The sequence below is a fragment of the Ornithorhynchus anatinus genome, chromosome 3 (assembly GCF_004115215.2).
Source record: "Ornithorhynchus anatinus isolate Pmale09 chromosome 3, mOrnAna1.pri.v4, whole genome shotgun sequence".
In the NCBI taxonomy this organism is placed as follows: Eukaryota; Metazoa; Chordata; class Mammalia; order Monotremata; family Ornithorhynchidae; genus Ornithorhynchus; species Ornithorhynchus anatinus.
In genome coordinates this window covers 15,692,407-15,710,279 of record NC_041730.1, presented here as the reverse complement: position 1 = coordinate 15,710,279, position 17,873 = coordinate 15,692,407, and the positions used below count along the sequence as shown (strand labels likewise).

At 46.1% G+C, this 17,873-nt stretch overlaps 1 protein-coding gene and 1 non-coding gene across 3 annotated transcripts in view; one reads left to right on the top strand and one right to left on the bottom strand.

Moving 5' to 3' along the window:
* Positions 1-1,600: 1,600 nt before the first annotated feature.
* Positions 1,601-1,738, bottom strand: LOC114810669. The gene has a single exon (XR_003758364.1). It is a non-coding gene; the product is annotated as a small nucleolar RNA SNORA7 (small nucleolar RNA).
* Positions 1,739-2,546: 808 nt separating this feature from the next.
* LGALS12 (galectin 12) overlaps positions 2,547-17,873 on the top strand; it is a 37,087-nt gene continuing 21,760 nt past the window's right edge. For both annotated transcript variants that reach the window (XM_039911300.1, XM_029059537.2), the window contains exon 1: positions 2,547-2,978. In XM_039911300.1, coding sequence (XP_039767234.1) covers positions 2,628-2,978 — 351 coding nt within the window. In that variant the 5' untranslated portion in view covers positions 2,547-2,627. The remainder of the gene's footprint in view (positions 2,979-17,873) is intronic.

Sequence of the window (17,873 nt, the reverse complement as noted above, 5' to 3'; positions counted from 1 at the left end):
ATGGTAGGCCTGGTCCAAAGCTCCTCAGCTCATTGACTTGTTTCCTGGGAAAGGTAACACCTCAAGGGGAATTAGTCACGGTCAGGGTCCTCCGATGTTTATCAGTTTGTGGAGCAAAAATGGGGACCGGGATATCAAGTTGGCAGAAAAAGGAAGCAGTCAGTCAATTGTATTTATTGAGTGCTTACTGTGTGCAAAGTCCTGTACTAAGCACGTGGGAGAGTACAATATAACACTGTAACAGACACATTCCCTAGCCACAATGAGCTTACCGTCTAGAGAGAGAGTCAGACATTAATATAAATTAAAAAAAGACTAGGGCTTTAATTCCAGCTCCTCCACTTGGCTGCAGCATGATCTAGGGCAAGTCACTTATATACTCGGTGCCTCAGTTTCCTAATCTGTAAAATGGAGAGATATAGTACCTGTTCTCCCTCCCTCTTAGACTGTGAGCCTGGTATGAGACAGGGACTGTGTCTGACCTGATTATCCAATATTTACCCCAGTGCTTGATACATAGTGAGAGTTCAACAAATGCCACAATTTTTCTTATTTCCACTATGTAAAATTTTCATTCTAAGCCTCCCTGCTGTAAGTCAGGCACGTCCTGTTTCCTCAGGAAATGGCTAAAGTTTTGGAGACTGTGGTCACTTTCCTCGCTCAGCCACCTCTCAACTTTTCCTTCATATTTCTTCTGTTTGTTTCTCTTTTAATTCCCCCATTCTCTTACTCCCTTCTCAATTACTTCTTCACTCACAGGACACCTTATCAAACAAAAACTCCTCACCATTAGCTTTAAAGCACTTCATCACTTTGTCCCCTCTACCTCACCTTATTATTTTCCTACTACAACCCAGACCGCACACTTGGATCCTCTGATACTAACCTTCTCACTGTATCTTGATCTCATCTATCTCGCCGCCGACCTCTTGCCCATATCCTACCTCTGGCCTGGAACACCCTCCCTCCTCTTAGCAGACAGATATTTGCTCTCCCCACTTTCAAAGGCTTATTGAAGGCACATCTTCTCCAAGAGGCCTTCCTTAAGCCCTCCTTTCCTCTTCTCCCACACTCTTCTGCATCGCTCTGACTTGCTGCCTTTATTCATTCTCCCTCCCCTCCCCACAGCACATACATATTTATCTGAATATAAGGGTTATTTATTTATTTATTCATTTACATATATTAATGTGTCTCCCCCTCTTCAATGTGAGCTCATTTTGGGCAGGGAAAGTGTCTGTTTGCTCTTGTATTGTTATATTGTATTGTATGATAGTTTCAGTTAGCACGTGGTCTAACCTGGTATGAGCAAATGGAAATGATAATAATAATAATTTTGATATTTATTAAGCACTTGTTGTTGTTTTATGCTGTCGAGTCATGTCTGAGCCAGAGCAACGCCATGGACACATCTCTCCCAGGATGTTTCCCCACTTCTATCTACAATCTTCCCCAAGTTTCCCCACTTCTATCTGCAATCATTCTGGTAGCATATCCATAGAGTTTTCTTGGAAAAATATGAAAGTCCTGCCGCACGTAAAATGAGTCTCTGCCCTCAACTCTCTCCCATGCTGCTGCTGCCCGGCACAGGTGAGTTTTGGCTTGTAGCAGATTGCCTTCCACTCACTAGCCACTGGCCAAGCTAGGAATGGAATGGATAGGTCTCTGCTTGACTCTCCTTCCTGTAGTCATGACTGGAAAAGTACTGGAAACTCTCCAGATGCGACCCTGAGAGGGGAAGCACTTACTATGTGCCAAACAACCATATTTTTTTGAGCATTTAATAATAATGTTGGTATTTGTTAAGTGCTTATTATGTGCAGAGCACTGTTCTAAGCGCTGAGGTAGATACAGGGTCATCAGGTTGTTCCACGTGAGGCTCACAGTTAATCCCCATTTTACAGATGAGGTCACTGAGGCACGCAGAAGTTAAGTGAGTTGCCAGTGGATGTTTTCACGACAGACACTGGATAGAACTAGGCAACATTCTTCAGACAAGGCGTGTGTTCCCTGGATAGAATGTAATGTGACGTCAATGCATGTTCAATTCCCTACTGACTTTGACTTTTATCACATATTTGTCCTTGTCCCTTATGCTGTTTTGAAGTTTTGGAATTTCTTTGCCTCCGATGTGTCTGTCTCCAGTCACCACACCTCCCGCCACCTAAATTCATCAATTCGAGGGAGAGGGTCTGTGCCTAATTGCCATCCATATACTCTCTCCCAGCTCCTAGTACAGTGCTCTGCAATCAGTCAATCATATTTATTGAGTGCTTACAGTGTTCAGAGCACTGTACTGAGTGCTTGGGAGAATAATATAACAATATATGACAGACAGATACGACCTCTTGGAGGGGAAGACGGTGGCTCCCATCGTTTTGCACAAGAAGAATGTGCCTCGGAGTCTGGGTCTGAACGCCTCAGTGACCATCGAGGGGACATCCACGATGTACAAACTGCCCATCACCCCTTTGATTGTGGGGTCACATCCGGTGGACAACAAGTGGACCCCACCCTTCTCCTCTGTCACCACCGCCAACAGTGTCAACTTGCCTGCCTGTTTCTTCCTGAAATTCCCCCGGCCCATCCCAGTGTCCCGGGCGTTTATTCAGAAACTCCAGAGCTGAATGGGAATCCAACTCTTTGATACCCGGCCTGCTTACGTGCTCCTCTGTGAACTGATCACCCAGTTTGAGGTGTCCAAGGACCCGGACCCCATACCCCTGAACCACAATATGTGCTTCTACACGGCCCTTCCCGACCAGCAGCACTGCTGTTTCCTGAACAAAGACACCTCCCTCCTGGATGGACAGAGCCTGCAGGGCACCCTCGTCGGCAAGATCGCCTTTCAGCACCCCAGCCGGGTCCCCGGTTTCCTCGGCCTCATCCGGCACCAGGTGGCCTACAACACCCTGATTGGGAGCTGCGTCAAGAAAACGATTCCAAAAGAAGATTCTCCCTGGATCCTCCAGTTTGAGGTCTGTCCCCTCTCTGATTCCTGTTTTAGTGTGTCCTTTCAGCAATCTGTGAATGACTCTCTGGTGTATGTGGTGATGGATGTGCAGGACGCCACGCACATCAGCTATAAACTGTACAAGGGGTTGTCAGATGCTCTCATTTGCACAGACAACTTTAGCGCCAAAGTCATCCGAAGTCCAGCCCACACACTCAGCTCCTCTGCCGCTCACCTTCTCTCTGTGCCTTATCCTCGCCTGTCCTGCTGTCGATCCCTGGCCCACGTCCTACCTCTGGCCTGGAATGCTCTCCCTTCTCACATCTTCCAAACTAGCCCTCTTCCCCACTTCAAAACCCTACTGAGAGCTCACCTCCTCCAGGAGGCCTTCCCAGACTGAGCCCCCCTTTTCCTCTGGTCCTCCTCCCCTCCCCATTGCCCCTACTCCCTCCCTCTGCTCTACTCCCTTCCCCTCACCACAGCAGTTGTGTTTATTTGTATATATTTATTACTCTATTTTATTAATGATGCGTATATATCTATAATTCTATTTCTCTATTTTGATGGTATTGATGCCTGTCTACTATTTTTGTTTTGTTGTCTGTCTCCCCCTTCTAGTCTGTGAGCCTGTTGTTGGGTAGGGATTGTCTCTATCTGTTGCCAAATTGTACTTTCCAAGCGCTTAGTACAGTGCTCAGCACACAGTAATTAATGAATGAACATTCCCTGCCCACAATGGGCTTACAGTCTAGAGGACTGAACAAAGTAAGTGCTTAATAAATTCTATTATCACTCGGTGCACAGTGTCAAGATGGTAAATTGACGTTTTCAACATTGTAAAGGCATGGACAGAACAAACGTGAAATTATTGTTTAACAAATCCCTCAGTACTAGGATGAGAGAGTACCCAGTGAATCTTGAAGATGGCACGTTCTAAATAATAACTGTGGTATTTGTTAAGCACTTACTATGTGCCAACCACTGCACTAAATGCTGGGATAGATACAAAATAATCGGAGTGGACACGTGGGGCTCACAGTCTTAATCCCCATTTTACAGATGAGGAAACTGAGGCCAGAGAAATGAAGTGATTTGCCCAAGTCACTTGTCTGCTGCTCAGAATGGGAATTAGAACCCAGGTCCTTCGGACTCCCAGGCCTGTCCTCTATCCACTAGACCACACTGCTTCTCTAAGTAAACAAAAAGAAACACTCCTTCACTAGCAAGTGATGAGCAAATGGAATCTATTACCATCCCAAGGTGTGGGACAGGTAGAAAATTTCAACAGATTCAAAAAGGGTTTGGATCTATTCAACATGATGAGGTCCACAAAGGATTATTTTTAGGGGAAACCTGTTAAAGTTAGGGGATGCATTTTTACCTCTGAGGGCCGGTGTCGAAGAAGGGGTCCATCACAAGACTCCTAGAAGACAGCTTCTTGACCGCTGTCTGAGATGGAATACAGAACTGGCTGGACTAGGGTCTTGCCACTGTGAGCAAGTAACACAGAAGCAGCATGGTATAATGGATAGAACACAAGCCTGGGAGTCAGATGGTCAGGGGTTCTAATCCTGGCTCCATCAGTTGTGACCTTGAGAAAGTCACTTCACTTCTGTTTTCCTCAGTTACAGCATCTGTAAAATGGGGATTGAGACTGTGAGCCCCAAGTGGGACAGGGACTGTGTCCAACCCAATTTACTTGTATCTACCCCAGTGCTTAGTTCAGTGCCTGGCGCACAGAAAGCCCTTAAAAAACACCTCAATTATTACTATAATTGTACTCTCCCAAGCTCTTAGGACTGTGCTCTGCACACTGTAATTGCTCATTAAATACAGTAGACAATTGACTATGGCAGGTCATCCGTACTCTGGATGTGCGCCAGGTATACGTATCAATCACTCAATCAATCAATTGCATTCATTGAGTGCTTACTATGTGCCGAGCACTGTACTAAGCGCTTTGGAGGGTACACCACCACAGATATGGTAGACATATTCCCTGCCCACAATGAGCTCACAGTCTAGAAGGGGAGATTTCACATACAAAGGACACATGAACGCACTACTCTTTCTGTGTGGGTTTCCGGCAGTCATGCTTTTCTCCTCTTTAGGTTAGCAGATTGGCTGTGAACAATGTGGGGACAGAAACAGAGAGGGAAGGGCCTCTTGCTCCACTTTCTTGGAGTGTTTGACTGGCTTTGAGCTGGAATGCGAAATATTTTTAGGGTTTAATGACCCCACCGAGAACCCAAACCTTAACAGAGAGAGCAGAGCGTAGGAAAGTCGGGTGCCCTCCTATATAAGGAGGGGTGGGCGGAAGCTGAATTTTGCTCCCACAAGTTAGGGGGTAGACCCAATTTCCACTGTGCCTTGCCAATCCCACACAAGGGAGAATCTCTGTAAATTAGTTTTATTTCACCTTCCCTCTTAACACCGATGAGAGTGACTATAAACATTCTGAACGCATAAATAACAATTACCATACTATAAAAAAAATCTAATTCAGAGAACTGTCACCTCGGTTCGGAGTACATCACTCAGAAGTCTTTACCTCCCACTTTCCTCTTACATGCTAGTTTCTGGCTCATTAACAGTTTCTCAATGAGTCTTGTGGGCGGTTTGGCCTTTCTTGCGGATCTTTGGAGCGTCTGCTCCTTCCTGGTGTCTGGCGAGCTCTCTCGCTCTCCTCATTCTGGTCCTTCTGGTTTGGATGAGGAGAAGGACTCAGTCGTCTGAGGATATTTTCTTCCCCCTCCCCCCTCATATCCGACAAGATCAGCGCTCTCCCCATCTTCAAAGCCTTATCAAAGGCACATCTCCTCCAAGAGGCCTTCCCTGACTAAGCCCTCATTTCCTCTACTCCCTCTCCCTTCCGCATAGCCCCTGCACTTGGATTTATTCCCTTTATCCACTCCACCCTCAGCCCTACAGCACTTAGGTACATGTTCGTAATTTATTTTAAGACTGTAACCCATTGCGGGCAGGGACCATGTCTCCCAATACTCCCCAAATATATCATTCTCTCCCAAGCATTTATTAGAGTGTTCTGCACGCAGTAAGTGCTGAATAAATACCATCGATTTATTGATTGACAGGCCGAGTCAATTGACTCTCTTGCTGAATGTGGCATTTTAGGCATTGCCCCGTGATCTTGATGACACTGAAATAATCCAGTCCCTGGATTGGTTCAAACCTCTTGGGACCTTGGAAGTACCAGAGGCTGGAGGGCATCTTTGGTCTCATGTCTCTGAGGCACAGTTACTCAGAATGGCTCAGTCCATAGTCTAAACCCTTACCAAAGTGCTTTTCTGTGTTTTACTTCTAAGTTTCCTTCTTTTTCAGGATAGTCTCATTCTTGTTTCTCAGCAATGCACCAAACTTCATTATCCTTCCTCCTCTAGACTGTAAGCTCTTTGAGTGCAGGGAACGTGTCTGTTTATTGTTCTATTGTACTCTCCCAAGCACTTAGTACAGTGCTTTGCACACAGTAAGTGATGAATAAATATGATTGAATGAATAAATGATGCCCCCTTTCTGTGTCTGCCTGGATGGGTTGCAGTCTCCTGCCAGGTATGGGGAATATCTGGGCTATTCAGTCCTCATAAATTTCCTTCACACCTTCAGAGAAGCAGCATTCCCTGGTGGACAGAGCCTGGGCCTGGGAGTCAGAAGGATCTGACTTCTAATCTCAGCTTCGTCACAAGTCTGCTGTGTGACCTTGGGCAAGTCACTTAACTTCTCTGGGCCTCAGGTACTTCATCTGTAATAATAATAATGATATTTGTTAAGTGCTTACTATGTGCCATGCACAGTACTAAACCCTGGGATGGATACAAGCAAATCAGGTTGGACACAGTTTCTGTCCCACCTAAGGGCTCACAGTTTCAATCCCATTTTATGGCTGAAGTAACTGAGGCCCACAAGTGACTTGCCCAAGGTCACACAGCAGATAAGTGTCGGAGCTGGGATTAGAACCCGTGATCTTCTGACTCCCAGCCCCCGTGCTCTATCCATGCTGCTTGTGAGTCCCATTTGGGACAGGGACTGAGTTCAATCTGATTCACTTGCATCTACCCTGATGCTTAGAACAGAGCTTGGCTCATAGTAAGTGCTTAACAAGTACCATAATAATAATTATTATGATTAGCTTGGTGGCTGTTTCGGTGACTGTCACGGCATCTGCTGTTCTGATTCATTCATTCATTCAATCATATTTACTGAGCTATTACTGTGTGCAGAACATTAGACTAAGCGCTTGGAAAGTACAATTCAGCAACAGAGACAATCCCTACCCAACAACGGGCTCTCAGTCTGGTCCCGATTAGACTGTAAGCCCGTCATTGGGCAGGGATTGTCTCTATCTGTTGCCGAATTGTACATTCCAAGCGCTTAGTACAGTGCTCTGCACATAGTAAGCGCTCAATAAATACTATTGAATTATTGAATGAATGGTCTATCTGCTACTAGGTTGGCCACTGGCTGGGTCCAACTGCACTGTTTTCACTCGGTCCATCTCCGGTCTGGTATGACTACCGTATCACCTGGCTGACATCAGACTATTTCACTGCGTGCTTGGCTTAACACACGTGACATCCCATGCGTCTCTCTATCCAATACTTTTGAGGGCCACCACTGGTCAACCCGTCTGTTTCAGGCTTGAACTTCACTGGCTTGGAGTTCGTGTACTCAATTCGGTAAATCAACCATCATTCTTTGAATCCTCTCAGGACAGTCACTTGAACTTATCCATGTATACTCTCTTGTCATAAAAATACAGTAATACTCCAGATAAACAATATTCCGAACAGCTTCTTCCTCCTTTCCGATCTTTGTGTATCTGAGTTCTGCCTTTGTCAGGGATTTCTTTTTTTTATGGTATTTTTAAAGTGCTTACCATGTGCCAGGCACGGTACTAAACACTGGGCTAGATAGAAAATAATCTAACTTGACATAGTCCATATCCCACATGGGATTCAGTCTTCACCCCCATTTTATAGATGAGGTGACTGAAGCTAAGAGAAGTGAAGCGTCTTGCCCAAGGTCACAAAGCAGAAGACAAGTGACAGAGGCCCATGCTCTTTCCACAGGGCCATCCTTATTGCCATGGGATTTGTTCACAAATCCTAGGGATTTGGAGGTCCAAGGCAAGGTAGCCAGAGCTGCTAATAATTATGTGAAGTAATTGCACCTCAAGCTCATCTGGGTGGAAAAGCAGCATGGCTTAGTTGACAAAGCATGAGCCTGGGAGTCAGAAGGTCCTGGGGTCTGATCCTGGTTCTGCCACATGTCTCCTATGTGAACTGGGGTAAATTCATTTATTTATTTAATCGTATTTATTGAGTGCTTCATGTGTGCAGAGCGCTGTACTAAGCGCTTGGAAAGTACAGTTCGACAACAGATAGAGACAATCCCTACCCAACAAGGAGCTCACAATCTAGAAGGGGGAGACAGACAACAAAACAAGTAGACAGACATCAAATCATTTAGCTTTTTTGGGCCTCGGTTACCTCGGCTGTAAAATGGGAATTAAGAGTTCGAGCTTCACAGGGGACAGGGACTGTGTCCAACCTGATTAACATGTATCTACCCCAATGCTTAGAATAGCATTTAGCACATAGTAAGTGCTTAACAATTACAATAATTATTGTTATTATTAATATCTTTGTAGGATAATTATTGCCATGGAACTGTAACACTTGTTCTTGTAGCAGGTCAACCAACCAATCAATCAATCAATCAGTGGTATTTATTTACTATGTGCAGAGCACTGTACTAAGCATTTGGAAGAACACAGTGCAGTTCAGTTGCAATAAAATACAACCCAACAGAATTAGTAGGCACGGTCCCTAGCTATAAAGAGCTTCCAGTCTTGGTTCAAAGTTCACCACGATGTTTCCCATTCTACATCTCAGCACCATTCATTCTTCTGAAGAAAAATCTGTAGAAAGGCATTTTGTGGGGATGAGCAGACAAAGAATGATTTCTCCAAGACCAGTTGCTGCCCCTAGAGAAGACTTGTCAGTCAAATAATCAATCAATCACGTTAATTGAACACTTGAGAAGGTATAATCGAATGAGCAGGCATGATCTCTGTTTTCAAGGATTTTACAATCTAGTGGGGGAGAAAGACACTAAAATAAATCACAGCAAGAAGGCAGTTTCCACTCACTAGGCAGAAATTTTGAAATTTGATTACCTTGAACATACACTTTGAGCTGTTAAATTTGGAGGTTGTCACTCTAGTTATTTCCAGCCCTTTCCCAAAGTCTCTGATCAAGGCTCCTGTTTGGTGACATCATCATCCATTTGGGCTCCAAGCCAGGAATAGGTCAAAGATTATGTGTACGTGGAGTGTGATATCTTTGAGTAGCTGGTGCAAGGCCAAAGGAGAGCTTTAGGATCAGTGGGACCTAGTGGAAAGAGCATGAGCTTGGGAGTCAGGGGACCTGGGCTCTAATCCCTGTTCTGCCACTTGCCTGCTGTGTGACCTTGGACAAGTCACTTCACCTCTGTGCCTCAGTTCCCTCAACTGTAAAAATGGGGATTCAATACCTGTTCTCCATCCTACTTAGACTATGAGCTCCAAATGGGACAGGGCCTGTCCATTTTGATTATCTTGTATCTACCCAACATTTAATGCAGGGCTTTGCCTATAGTAAGTGCTTAGCAAGTAGCATTAAAAAAACAAACCTATGTACCCTATAAAATAGGTCTGTCATTGCACGTAATTTTCAGCTTTCTCGGTTGAGCCAGACCAGAAAACTTAGGAGGCATTTTATTTGCCAAACACTTTTGTATTTGAAAATCAAAGCATGATTTCTTGGTTTGGCAGTGTGAAATGTTCCCTCTAGACTTAAAGCTCATTATGGGCAGGGAATGCATCTGTTATTCTGTTATACTGTACTCTCCCAAGTGTTTAGAACAGTATCCTGCACACAGTAGGAGCTCAATTAATAGGATTGATTGATTAATTGATTCCCTTTGGATTTCCTCATCAAGTACTCTCAGGCCCCAACATCCTTTCAGGTGGCCCATCACTTTTCCAAATGCCTGCTGTGTGACCATGGGCAATAAATCACTTCACTTCTCTGTGCCTCAGTTTCCTCATCTGTAAAATGGGGATTCAAGGCTTATTCTCCCACCTACTGAGACTGTGAGCTCCACATGTGACAGGAATTGTATCTGACTTGATTATCCTGTATCTACTCCAGCTCCTAATAATAATAATAATAATGATAATAATGTTGGTATTTGTTGAGCGCTTACTATATGCAGAGCACTGTTCTAAGCGCTGGAGTAAATACAGGGTAATCAGGCTGTCCCACTTGAGGCTCACAGTTAATCCCCATTTTACAGATGAGGTAACTGAGGCACAGAGAAGTTAACTGACTTGCCCACGGTCACACAGCTGACGAATGGCAGAGCTGGGATTCGAACCTATGACCTCTGGCTCACAAGCCCGGGCTCTTTCAGTGCTTGGCACATAGTAAGCGCTTAAATACCACAATTGTCACTTTTATTATCAGATTGCTCCTCCAAAACCGCAGAGCCCAATCTGAGTTTTCTGTATAACCTGCATTTTCATTCTTGCAACTTCAGCTTGAAGTTAATCCTGGAAGCCAAGGATTGCTTTTGGCCTGGGCAGCAAGGGGTGGGACTTCATTATTAAACTAAATTGTACTCTTCAACTGGCAAACATACTAATCCTTGTAATAAATCCCAGAGTTTGGCAATAAAGGCTTCAGAGTCCAAACCGGCTTGCTTCTGTAGGGTGAGTATTTGTGTAAAGTGGCTAGGTTAAGTTTCTGATCTGTTGCCAGGACCCAAATTGGAGTCTTTTCTTTAAATCCTATAATGGACCTCGGCTGGGTTTGGGCGTTTTCGTACCTACTGCTTGTGCTATGTCTCGTCTTTTCACCAAATCTTTTGTTTCTGAGAAGTCAAGTGCCTTCATGTGAATGGGACCCAATTTTACTTTCAATTTTAGTCTTGTATAATCTGATCAAATGATAAACTGCACACCAGGGTCTGGTTTAAAATACAACCATGGTTCACTGAAATCCTTCCAGCGGAACCCAGTCTCTTTCAATAGTTCTTCTTGTACTGCGAGCTCATAAATTCCAGGCCCAGACAAGTCTCTTGGTTTCCCTAAGGCCTCAGGACACCTTGTGCTGGTAATCTCTTTCCCTTCACCAGCAGAGGGTGGGCAGAGGGTGGGCAATCAGTCCATCAATCAGTCAATGGGCAAGGGTGGAGTCACCCGGGCTTGTGGATCTGCTGTCACAGCCAGCCCAGGCTTCCCTAAACCCTTAGCAAGCTTCAGAGCCCTGAAGAGGACTGAGAAATAGAAGCAGCTTGGCTCAGTGGAAAGAGCACGAGCTTGGGAGTCAGAGGTCCTGGGTTCTAATCCCTGCTCTGCCACTTGTCAGCTCTGTGACTTTGGGCAAGTCACTTAACCTCTCTGTGCCTCAGTTACCTCATCTGTAAAATGGGATTAAGACTATGAGCCCCACATGGGGCAAACTGATTACCTTGTATCTATCCCAGGGTTTAGAACAGTGCTTGGCACATGGTAAGCACTTAACAAATACCAACATTATTATTTATTATTATTAATATTATTATTGTATTCGTTAAGCACTCGCTATTTGTCAAGCCTCCTTTCAGGATTGCCCCAGGAGAGTTTCCAGGACTCTATAAGTCTCGGCTATAAGAGGGAGAGTCAATCAGAGGCATATTCATTCCATTCCTAGCTTGGGCAGTGGCTAGCGAGTGAAGTCAAAACTCACCTGTGCTGGGCAGCAGCAGCATGGGAGAGAGGTGAGGGTAGAGACTCAAGTTTACTGTGCGGAAAAAGGCGACGGTAAACCGCTTCCTTATTTTTACCAAGAAAACTCTGTGGAAACACTACCAGAATGTTTGCAGATGGAGGTGGGGCGTTCTGGGAGAGATGTGTCCATGGAGTCACTATGGGTCGGAGATGACTCGACAGCGTAAGACAAGACAAAATATGTCAAGCAGTCTTGTAAGCATTGGAGTAGACATAAGTTAAAATGGTTGGCCACGGTTTCTCTCCTACATGGGGCTCACAGTCCAAGTAGGAGGGAGAACAACCTTTGACAGAGGAGGAAACTGAGGCACAGAGAAGTGATTTGCCCAAGGTCACACAGGAGGCAAATGGCAAAGTCAGGATTAGAGTACAGGTCCTCTGACTCCCAGGCCTGTGCTCTTTGTATAAGGCCATGCTGCTTCCTATTATTAAGCGCTTACTGGGTGCAGAACACTGTGGTTAGCACTGGGAGAATTAGACTTGGACCCTGGCCCTCAGGGACTCACAGTCTAAGAACTGTTCGCTTGGAGCCATGCAGAGTCTGACAACAGCCACTCTATTGCAGTCCTGGCATTGTCATCCTGTCATCCTGATATTGTTGTCCTGGTTTTGTTTCATTTTTTTCCTTCTTAATGGTATTTGTTAAGTGCAAACTTAAGACACTGTACTAAGCACTGGGGGAGATGCAAGTTAATCAGGTTGGACACAGTCCTTGACCCACATGGGGGCTCGCAATCAATCCCCATTTTACAGATGAGGTAACTGAGTCACAGAGAAGTTAAGTGGCTTGTCCAAGGTCACACAGCAGGCAAGTGGCAGAGCCAGGAAGGAGAACCCAGGTCCTTCTGATTTCCAGGCCTGGGCTCTAGCCACTAGACCATGTTGATCCTGTCGCTTAGGGCGTCAGTAGTTACCGTTGCCTCTATCTACCTACCCTAACCAAGCCCCTGTGAAACAGGGACTGGTACAATCTAATAAGTATCAGAACTTACTGAGTGGATGTTCAGTGGAATGCTTTTGAGTATTAGGGGATTGGAATTTACAGCATTTTGCAAAACGGTTGCAAAACCAAATCAACCTTCCAATTACAGGAAACTGCATAAGCTCAGTGCTGCATTTCACAATTGTTTCAGCCCTCTCTCTTCCTTGGCCACGGCTTTTCTACCAGGGGATCTTTACCCTATGAGGTCGGCTATCCTACCTTACCTATCCTACCCGTATTTTTTTCTGCTTAAGGTAATGACGGTCCTCTCAATCAATCAGTGGAATTTATTGAGCATTTACTGCATCCAGAGCACCATATTAGCGCTTTTGGGGCTATTTGTCTCACTGACCTGGGCCTTGACCGTTTCTACTATTTGCTGATCCAAAGAGTTATTTATTCGAAGAAAACACTGGGCTTAGTTGGCGAAAAGACTGTCCCTTAATGGAGGTTCCTAAACATTGTCCTTTGCAATCGGTTCTCTCAGAGGACACTGTCTGGAATCTCACCGAGAATGTCATTTCTCATCCTGGAATATTTATCTATTTTACCAAGCCTTTTCAGTTCTGTCACATATTGCTCTATCAGGTTATTTGCGCTTGTGAAAATTTACCCTTTCACACATCTAATTCGTGTGTGTGCATGTGTGTGCGTGTGTGTGTGCGTGTGTGTGTACCATAGCCTTCACATTTTGTCACTATGTCCTTTCATTCCAAATTTTGACCTTCCTCAAATGTGAATTTTTATTCATTCAATAGTACTTATTGAGCGCTTACTATGTACAGAGCACTGTCCTAAGAGCTTGGAACGTACAATTCGGCAACAGATAGAGACAATGCCTGCCCAGTGAGGGGCTCAAAGCTTCTCCCCCAACAACAAGGAGAAAATGGGAGATTCTATTTTTTAAAATGGTATCTGTCAAGTGTTACAAGTGGCACACTTGTGTGCCAGGCACTGTACTAATTCCTGGTAGTTACAAACTAATCAGGTTAGACACAGCTCATTTCCCACATGGGGCTCACAGTCTTATTTTGCCTATTACAGATGAGGTAACTGAGGCCCAGAGAAGTTAAATGACTTGGCCAAGGTCACCTAGCAGACAAGTGGCAGAGTCAGGAAGGAGAATCCAGGCCCTTCTGACTCGCAGGCCCTTTCCACTAGGCCAAGCTGCTTTTCACCGATTCCCCTGCCTTCAGGTTCCAAGACTGCTCAAACCTCTCCCTGAATCTCACGCACTTCTCACAAGACTGCCTGACAACTGAAGGCCAGATGGAGGGGGTGGTGGGGGGGACACCCCCAGACTGGAACAACTGCTTCATCTCCTCCTTTTCCTGTCTGTCTCCATATGCTTTCAGTTTATGATTTCTTTTGCGGGGACTGCTTTCCTTCCCATACCTCTCATTTCTGAACCCATGCGGTGAACTTAGGGTTCACTTAACCTCAGAATGATGAAGAATACACTGGGAAGCCTGTGTGCGTTACTTATGGCCTCAGAGTTTGGTACCATCTTCCATTCAACTATCCCCGTCCTATGTAAGGGACTGCCTCTAAATAGTAAACTCCCCAGTGATGGGTGAGGATGGGGTGAATAGATGGGTGAGGATGGTGTGAGGTGGGGGAAGAAAAGGGAATTTGCAGGCCCTGGAGACAGTGTGGGAAAAGGGTCTTTTACAGAGAGAGAAGCTGAAAGCAGGCAGGAGAGAAGGGGGAGAGATTTTATTTTTAGAGTGGCTGTTTCATGCCTTCCTCGGCATTGATAGTAGCAGCCAGCTTCACTTGACTTTATTATTTATTATTCAATTTAGGAATAAAGACTTTCCTTCCTAAATGGAACCAGGAAAATCTGGAAGCTCAGTGCTGTTCTCATGGCAACTCGCAGCTACTAAATGGCTGAACTGTTGGAGATACGATTCAGCATTCCCTACAAATTGGCCTCCCCCGCCTCTCACCCATTGCCCCCTCCTCATTACACACGGCTCCATTCCCGGACTCCCTCCCCAGCGGAGGCAGGGGTAGTAAGGAACCTCTGGGGTGAGAAAAGGGGACCCGGCCTCTCCCTTCCTCTATCCCCCCTGCCCCCCCATCCCTCTCCTCCTTCCCTCCCATTTTCCCCTTCTCCCTCCTCACTCCCCCAGCCCCCTCCCTCCGTCTCCCTCCAATTCCCTCCCTCCCCCTGCCCCTTCCCTTCCCTTCTCCCAGCCCCCTCCCTCTTCCTCCAATCCCCTCCCTCCCCCTCCTCATTCCCCCCGTCCCCTTCCCTCCCTTCTCCCAGCCCACTCCCTCCCTATCCCTCCCACCCTCCTCCCTTCCCACAGCCCCCTCCCTCTTCTTCCCATCCCCTCCCTCCCTCCTCCTCATTCCCCCCATCCCCTCCCTCCCCCCCTCCCTCCCTCCTTCCCCCTCCCATCCCCTCCATCCTCTCTCCCCCTCCCCTCCCTTATCTAGCCCCCTCCCTCCTTCTCCCTTCCCCCAGCCCCCTCCCTTTTTCTCCCTCCCATCCCCTCCCTCCTTATTCCCCCTGCCCCCTCCCTCCTTCCCTCCTTCCCTCCCATCCTCTTCCTCCTACCTCCCATCCCCTCCCAATCCTGTCCTTCTTCCCCTCCCTCCATCCCCCCCACCCCTCCTCCTTCCCCCATTCCCTCCCTCCCCTCTTTTTCTGATTCTCGGTTCTCTTAATGATCTGGAACGTTCCTGCAATTGTTTTATTGTTTTACTTTTGTTTCTCCCCTCTCCTCTCCGTTTGGTCTTTCTCTAAAGGGCCGGAGAGTCCAAGGGTTGGCGCCTGGATCTGGGTCCATTGAGGTGGGTGAGACCGACGGGCACAAGGACCGCTCGGAAAGCCGCAGCCTCCCCCTCCTCTCGGCCTCCCCCCCCCGCCGTCTGAGGCTTGAGCGCCACCTGCTGGTCCAAGGCGTGATACCCTTGGGCAGAAAGTTCTTTTCTTCAGTCAATCCTATTTATTGAGCGCTTACTATGTGCTGAGCACTGTACTGAGCGTTTAGGAGAGGCCCATGCAACAATAAGAAAACGTATTCCCTGCCCACACGAGTTTACAATGGGCGGGGGGCTACCCAGCGCTGTCCTCCGGGACCTTAGGGGTCAACCAAGAGAAGCCACATTCATTCCTTCAGTCAATAGTATTTATTGAGTGCTTACTATGTGCAGAGCACTGTGCTAAGCTCTTGGAATGTTTAATTCGGCAACAGAGAGAATCCCTGCGCAATGACAGTCTTCCAGTCTAAACGGGGGAGACAGACAGCAAAGCAAAACAGAACAAAACAAAAACAAGACATCATCAAGCTAGTGGAGAAGCAGTATGGCCTAGTGGACAGAGTAAGGGCCTGGCAGTCAGAAGGGCATGGGGTCTAGTCCCAGCTCTGCCATTTGTCTGCTGTGTGATTTTGGGCAACTCATTTCCCTTCTCTGTGCCTCAATTACCTCATCTGCTACATGGAGATTAAGACTGTGAGCCCTGTGTGGGACATGGAATGTGTCCAATCTGATTATCTTGTATTTATCCCAGGGCTTAGTACAGGGCCTGGCATATAGTAAGCACTTTATTGCCATTGTTCTTGTCTGCCTGTCTCCCCTGATTAGACTGTATGCCCGTCAAACAGCAGGGACTGTCTCTATCTGTTGCCGACTTGTTCATTCCAAGCGCTTAGTACAGTGCTCTGCACATAGTAAGCACTCAATAAATACTATTGAATGAATGAAATACCACTAAAAAAAAAGAGTGGGGTGAGAGGCAGGGTGTGAACACAGAATGGACAAGAGTGGACTTGTTCCCTTTATTCACCCCCTCCCTCAGCCCCATAGCAGTTCTCTTCATCTTCTTTATGTTATTCGTTAAGCACTTACTATGTTCCAGTCACTGTTCTAAGCACAGGGGTAGATACAAGGCTGGACAAAGTCCATGTCCCAAAGGGGGCTCATAGTCTTTGTCCCCATTTTACAGAGAGATAAATTGACTTGGCCAAGGTCACACAGGAGACAAGGGATGGAGCTGGCATGAGAACTCAGGATTTGCATCCTTTATTCACCTCCCTCACCACACAGGACATATGTACACAGCCATAATTTATTTATTCATATTAATGTCTGTCTCCCCTTCTAGACTGTAAACTCCTTATGGGGAGGGAACCTGAGCAGAAACAAGGAAGAGTGGACGGAAGATGCTGAAGTGCTGAATGGCACTTGGGGCGAGGTTGCAGAGGGATAGTAATAATAATGGTGGTGATTGTTAATAATACTAATAATGATAATGACTATAGTTTTTGTTAAGTGTTTACTATGTACCAAACACTGTACCAAGTGCTAGGGTAAATGCAAGATAATCAGGTCCCACATGGGGCTCACAGTATAAGTAGAAGGGAGAACAGTCAGTCAATCAATCAGTTTTATTTATTGAGCTCTTACTGTGAGCAGAGCACTCAACTAAGTGCTTGGGTGAATGCAGCTTAACAGAGTTGGTAGACCTGTTCCCTGTCCACAATGAACTTACAGTCTAGAGGGAGAGGCAGACATAAATATAAAGAAAAATAAATTAGGACTAAGTACATAAGTGAACACAGCATTATGTTCACTATGAATATTCATATGTACATTAGAGAAGCAGTGTGGCCTCATGGAATGAGCATGGACCTGGAAGTTGCAGAGAAGCAGCGTGGTTCAGTGGAAAGAGCCCGGGCTTGGGAGTCAGAGGTCATGGGTTCAAATCCCTGCTCTGCCACTTGTCAGCTGTATAACTTTGGGCAAGTCACTTAACTTCTCTGTGCCTCAGTTACCTCATCTGTAAAATGACGATGAAGACTGTGAGCCCCACGTGTATCCTCCCCAGCGCTTAGAACGGTGCTTTGCACATAGCTCTTAACAAATGCCATAGTTATTATAATTATTATTAGAAGGACTTGGGTTCTAATGCCAGCTCCACCTCTGGTCTCTGGTGTGACCTTGGGCAAATCACTTCTCTATGCCTGAGTTACCTCATCTGTACAAGGGGGGTGAAGTTTGAGAGCCCCATGTGGGACATGGACTGTGTCCAACCTTGTATCTACCCCAGCATTTAGAACAGTGACTGGCACATAATAAGTGCTTAACAAATACCA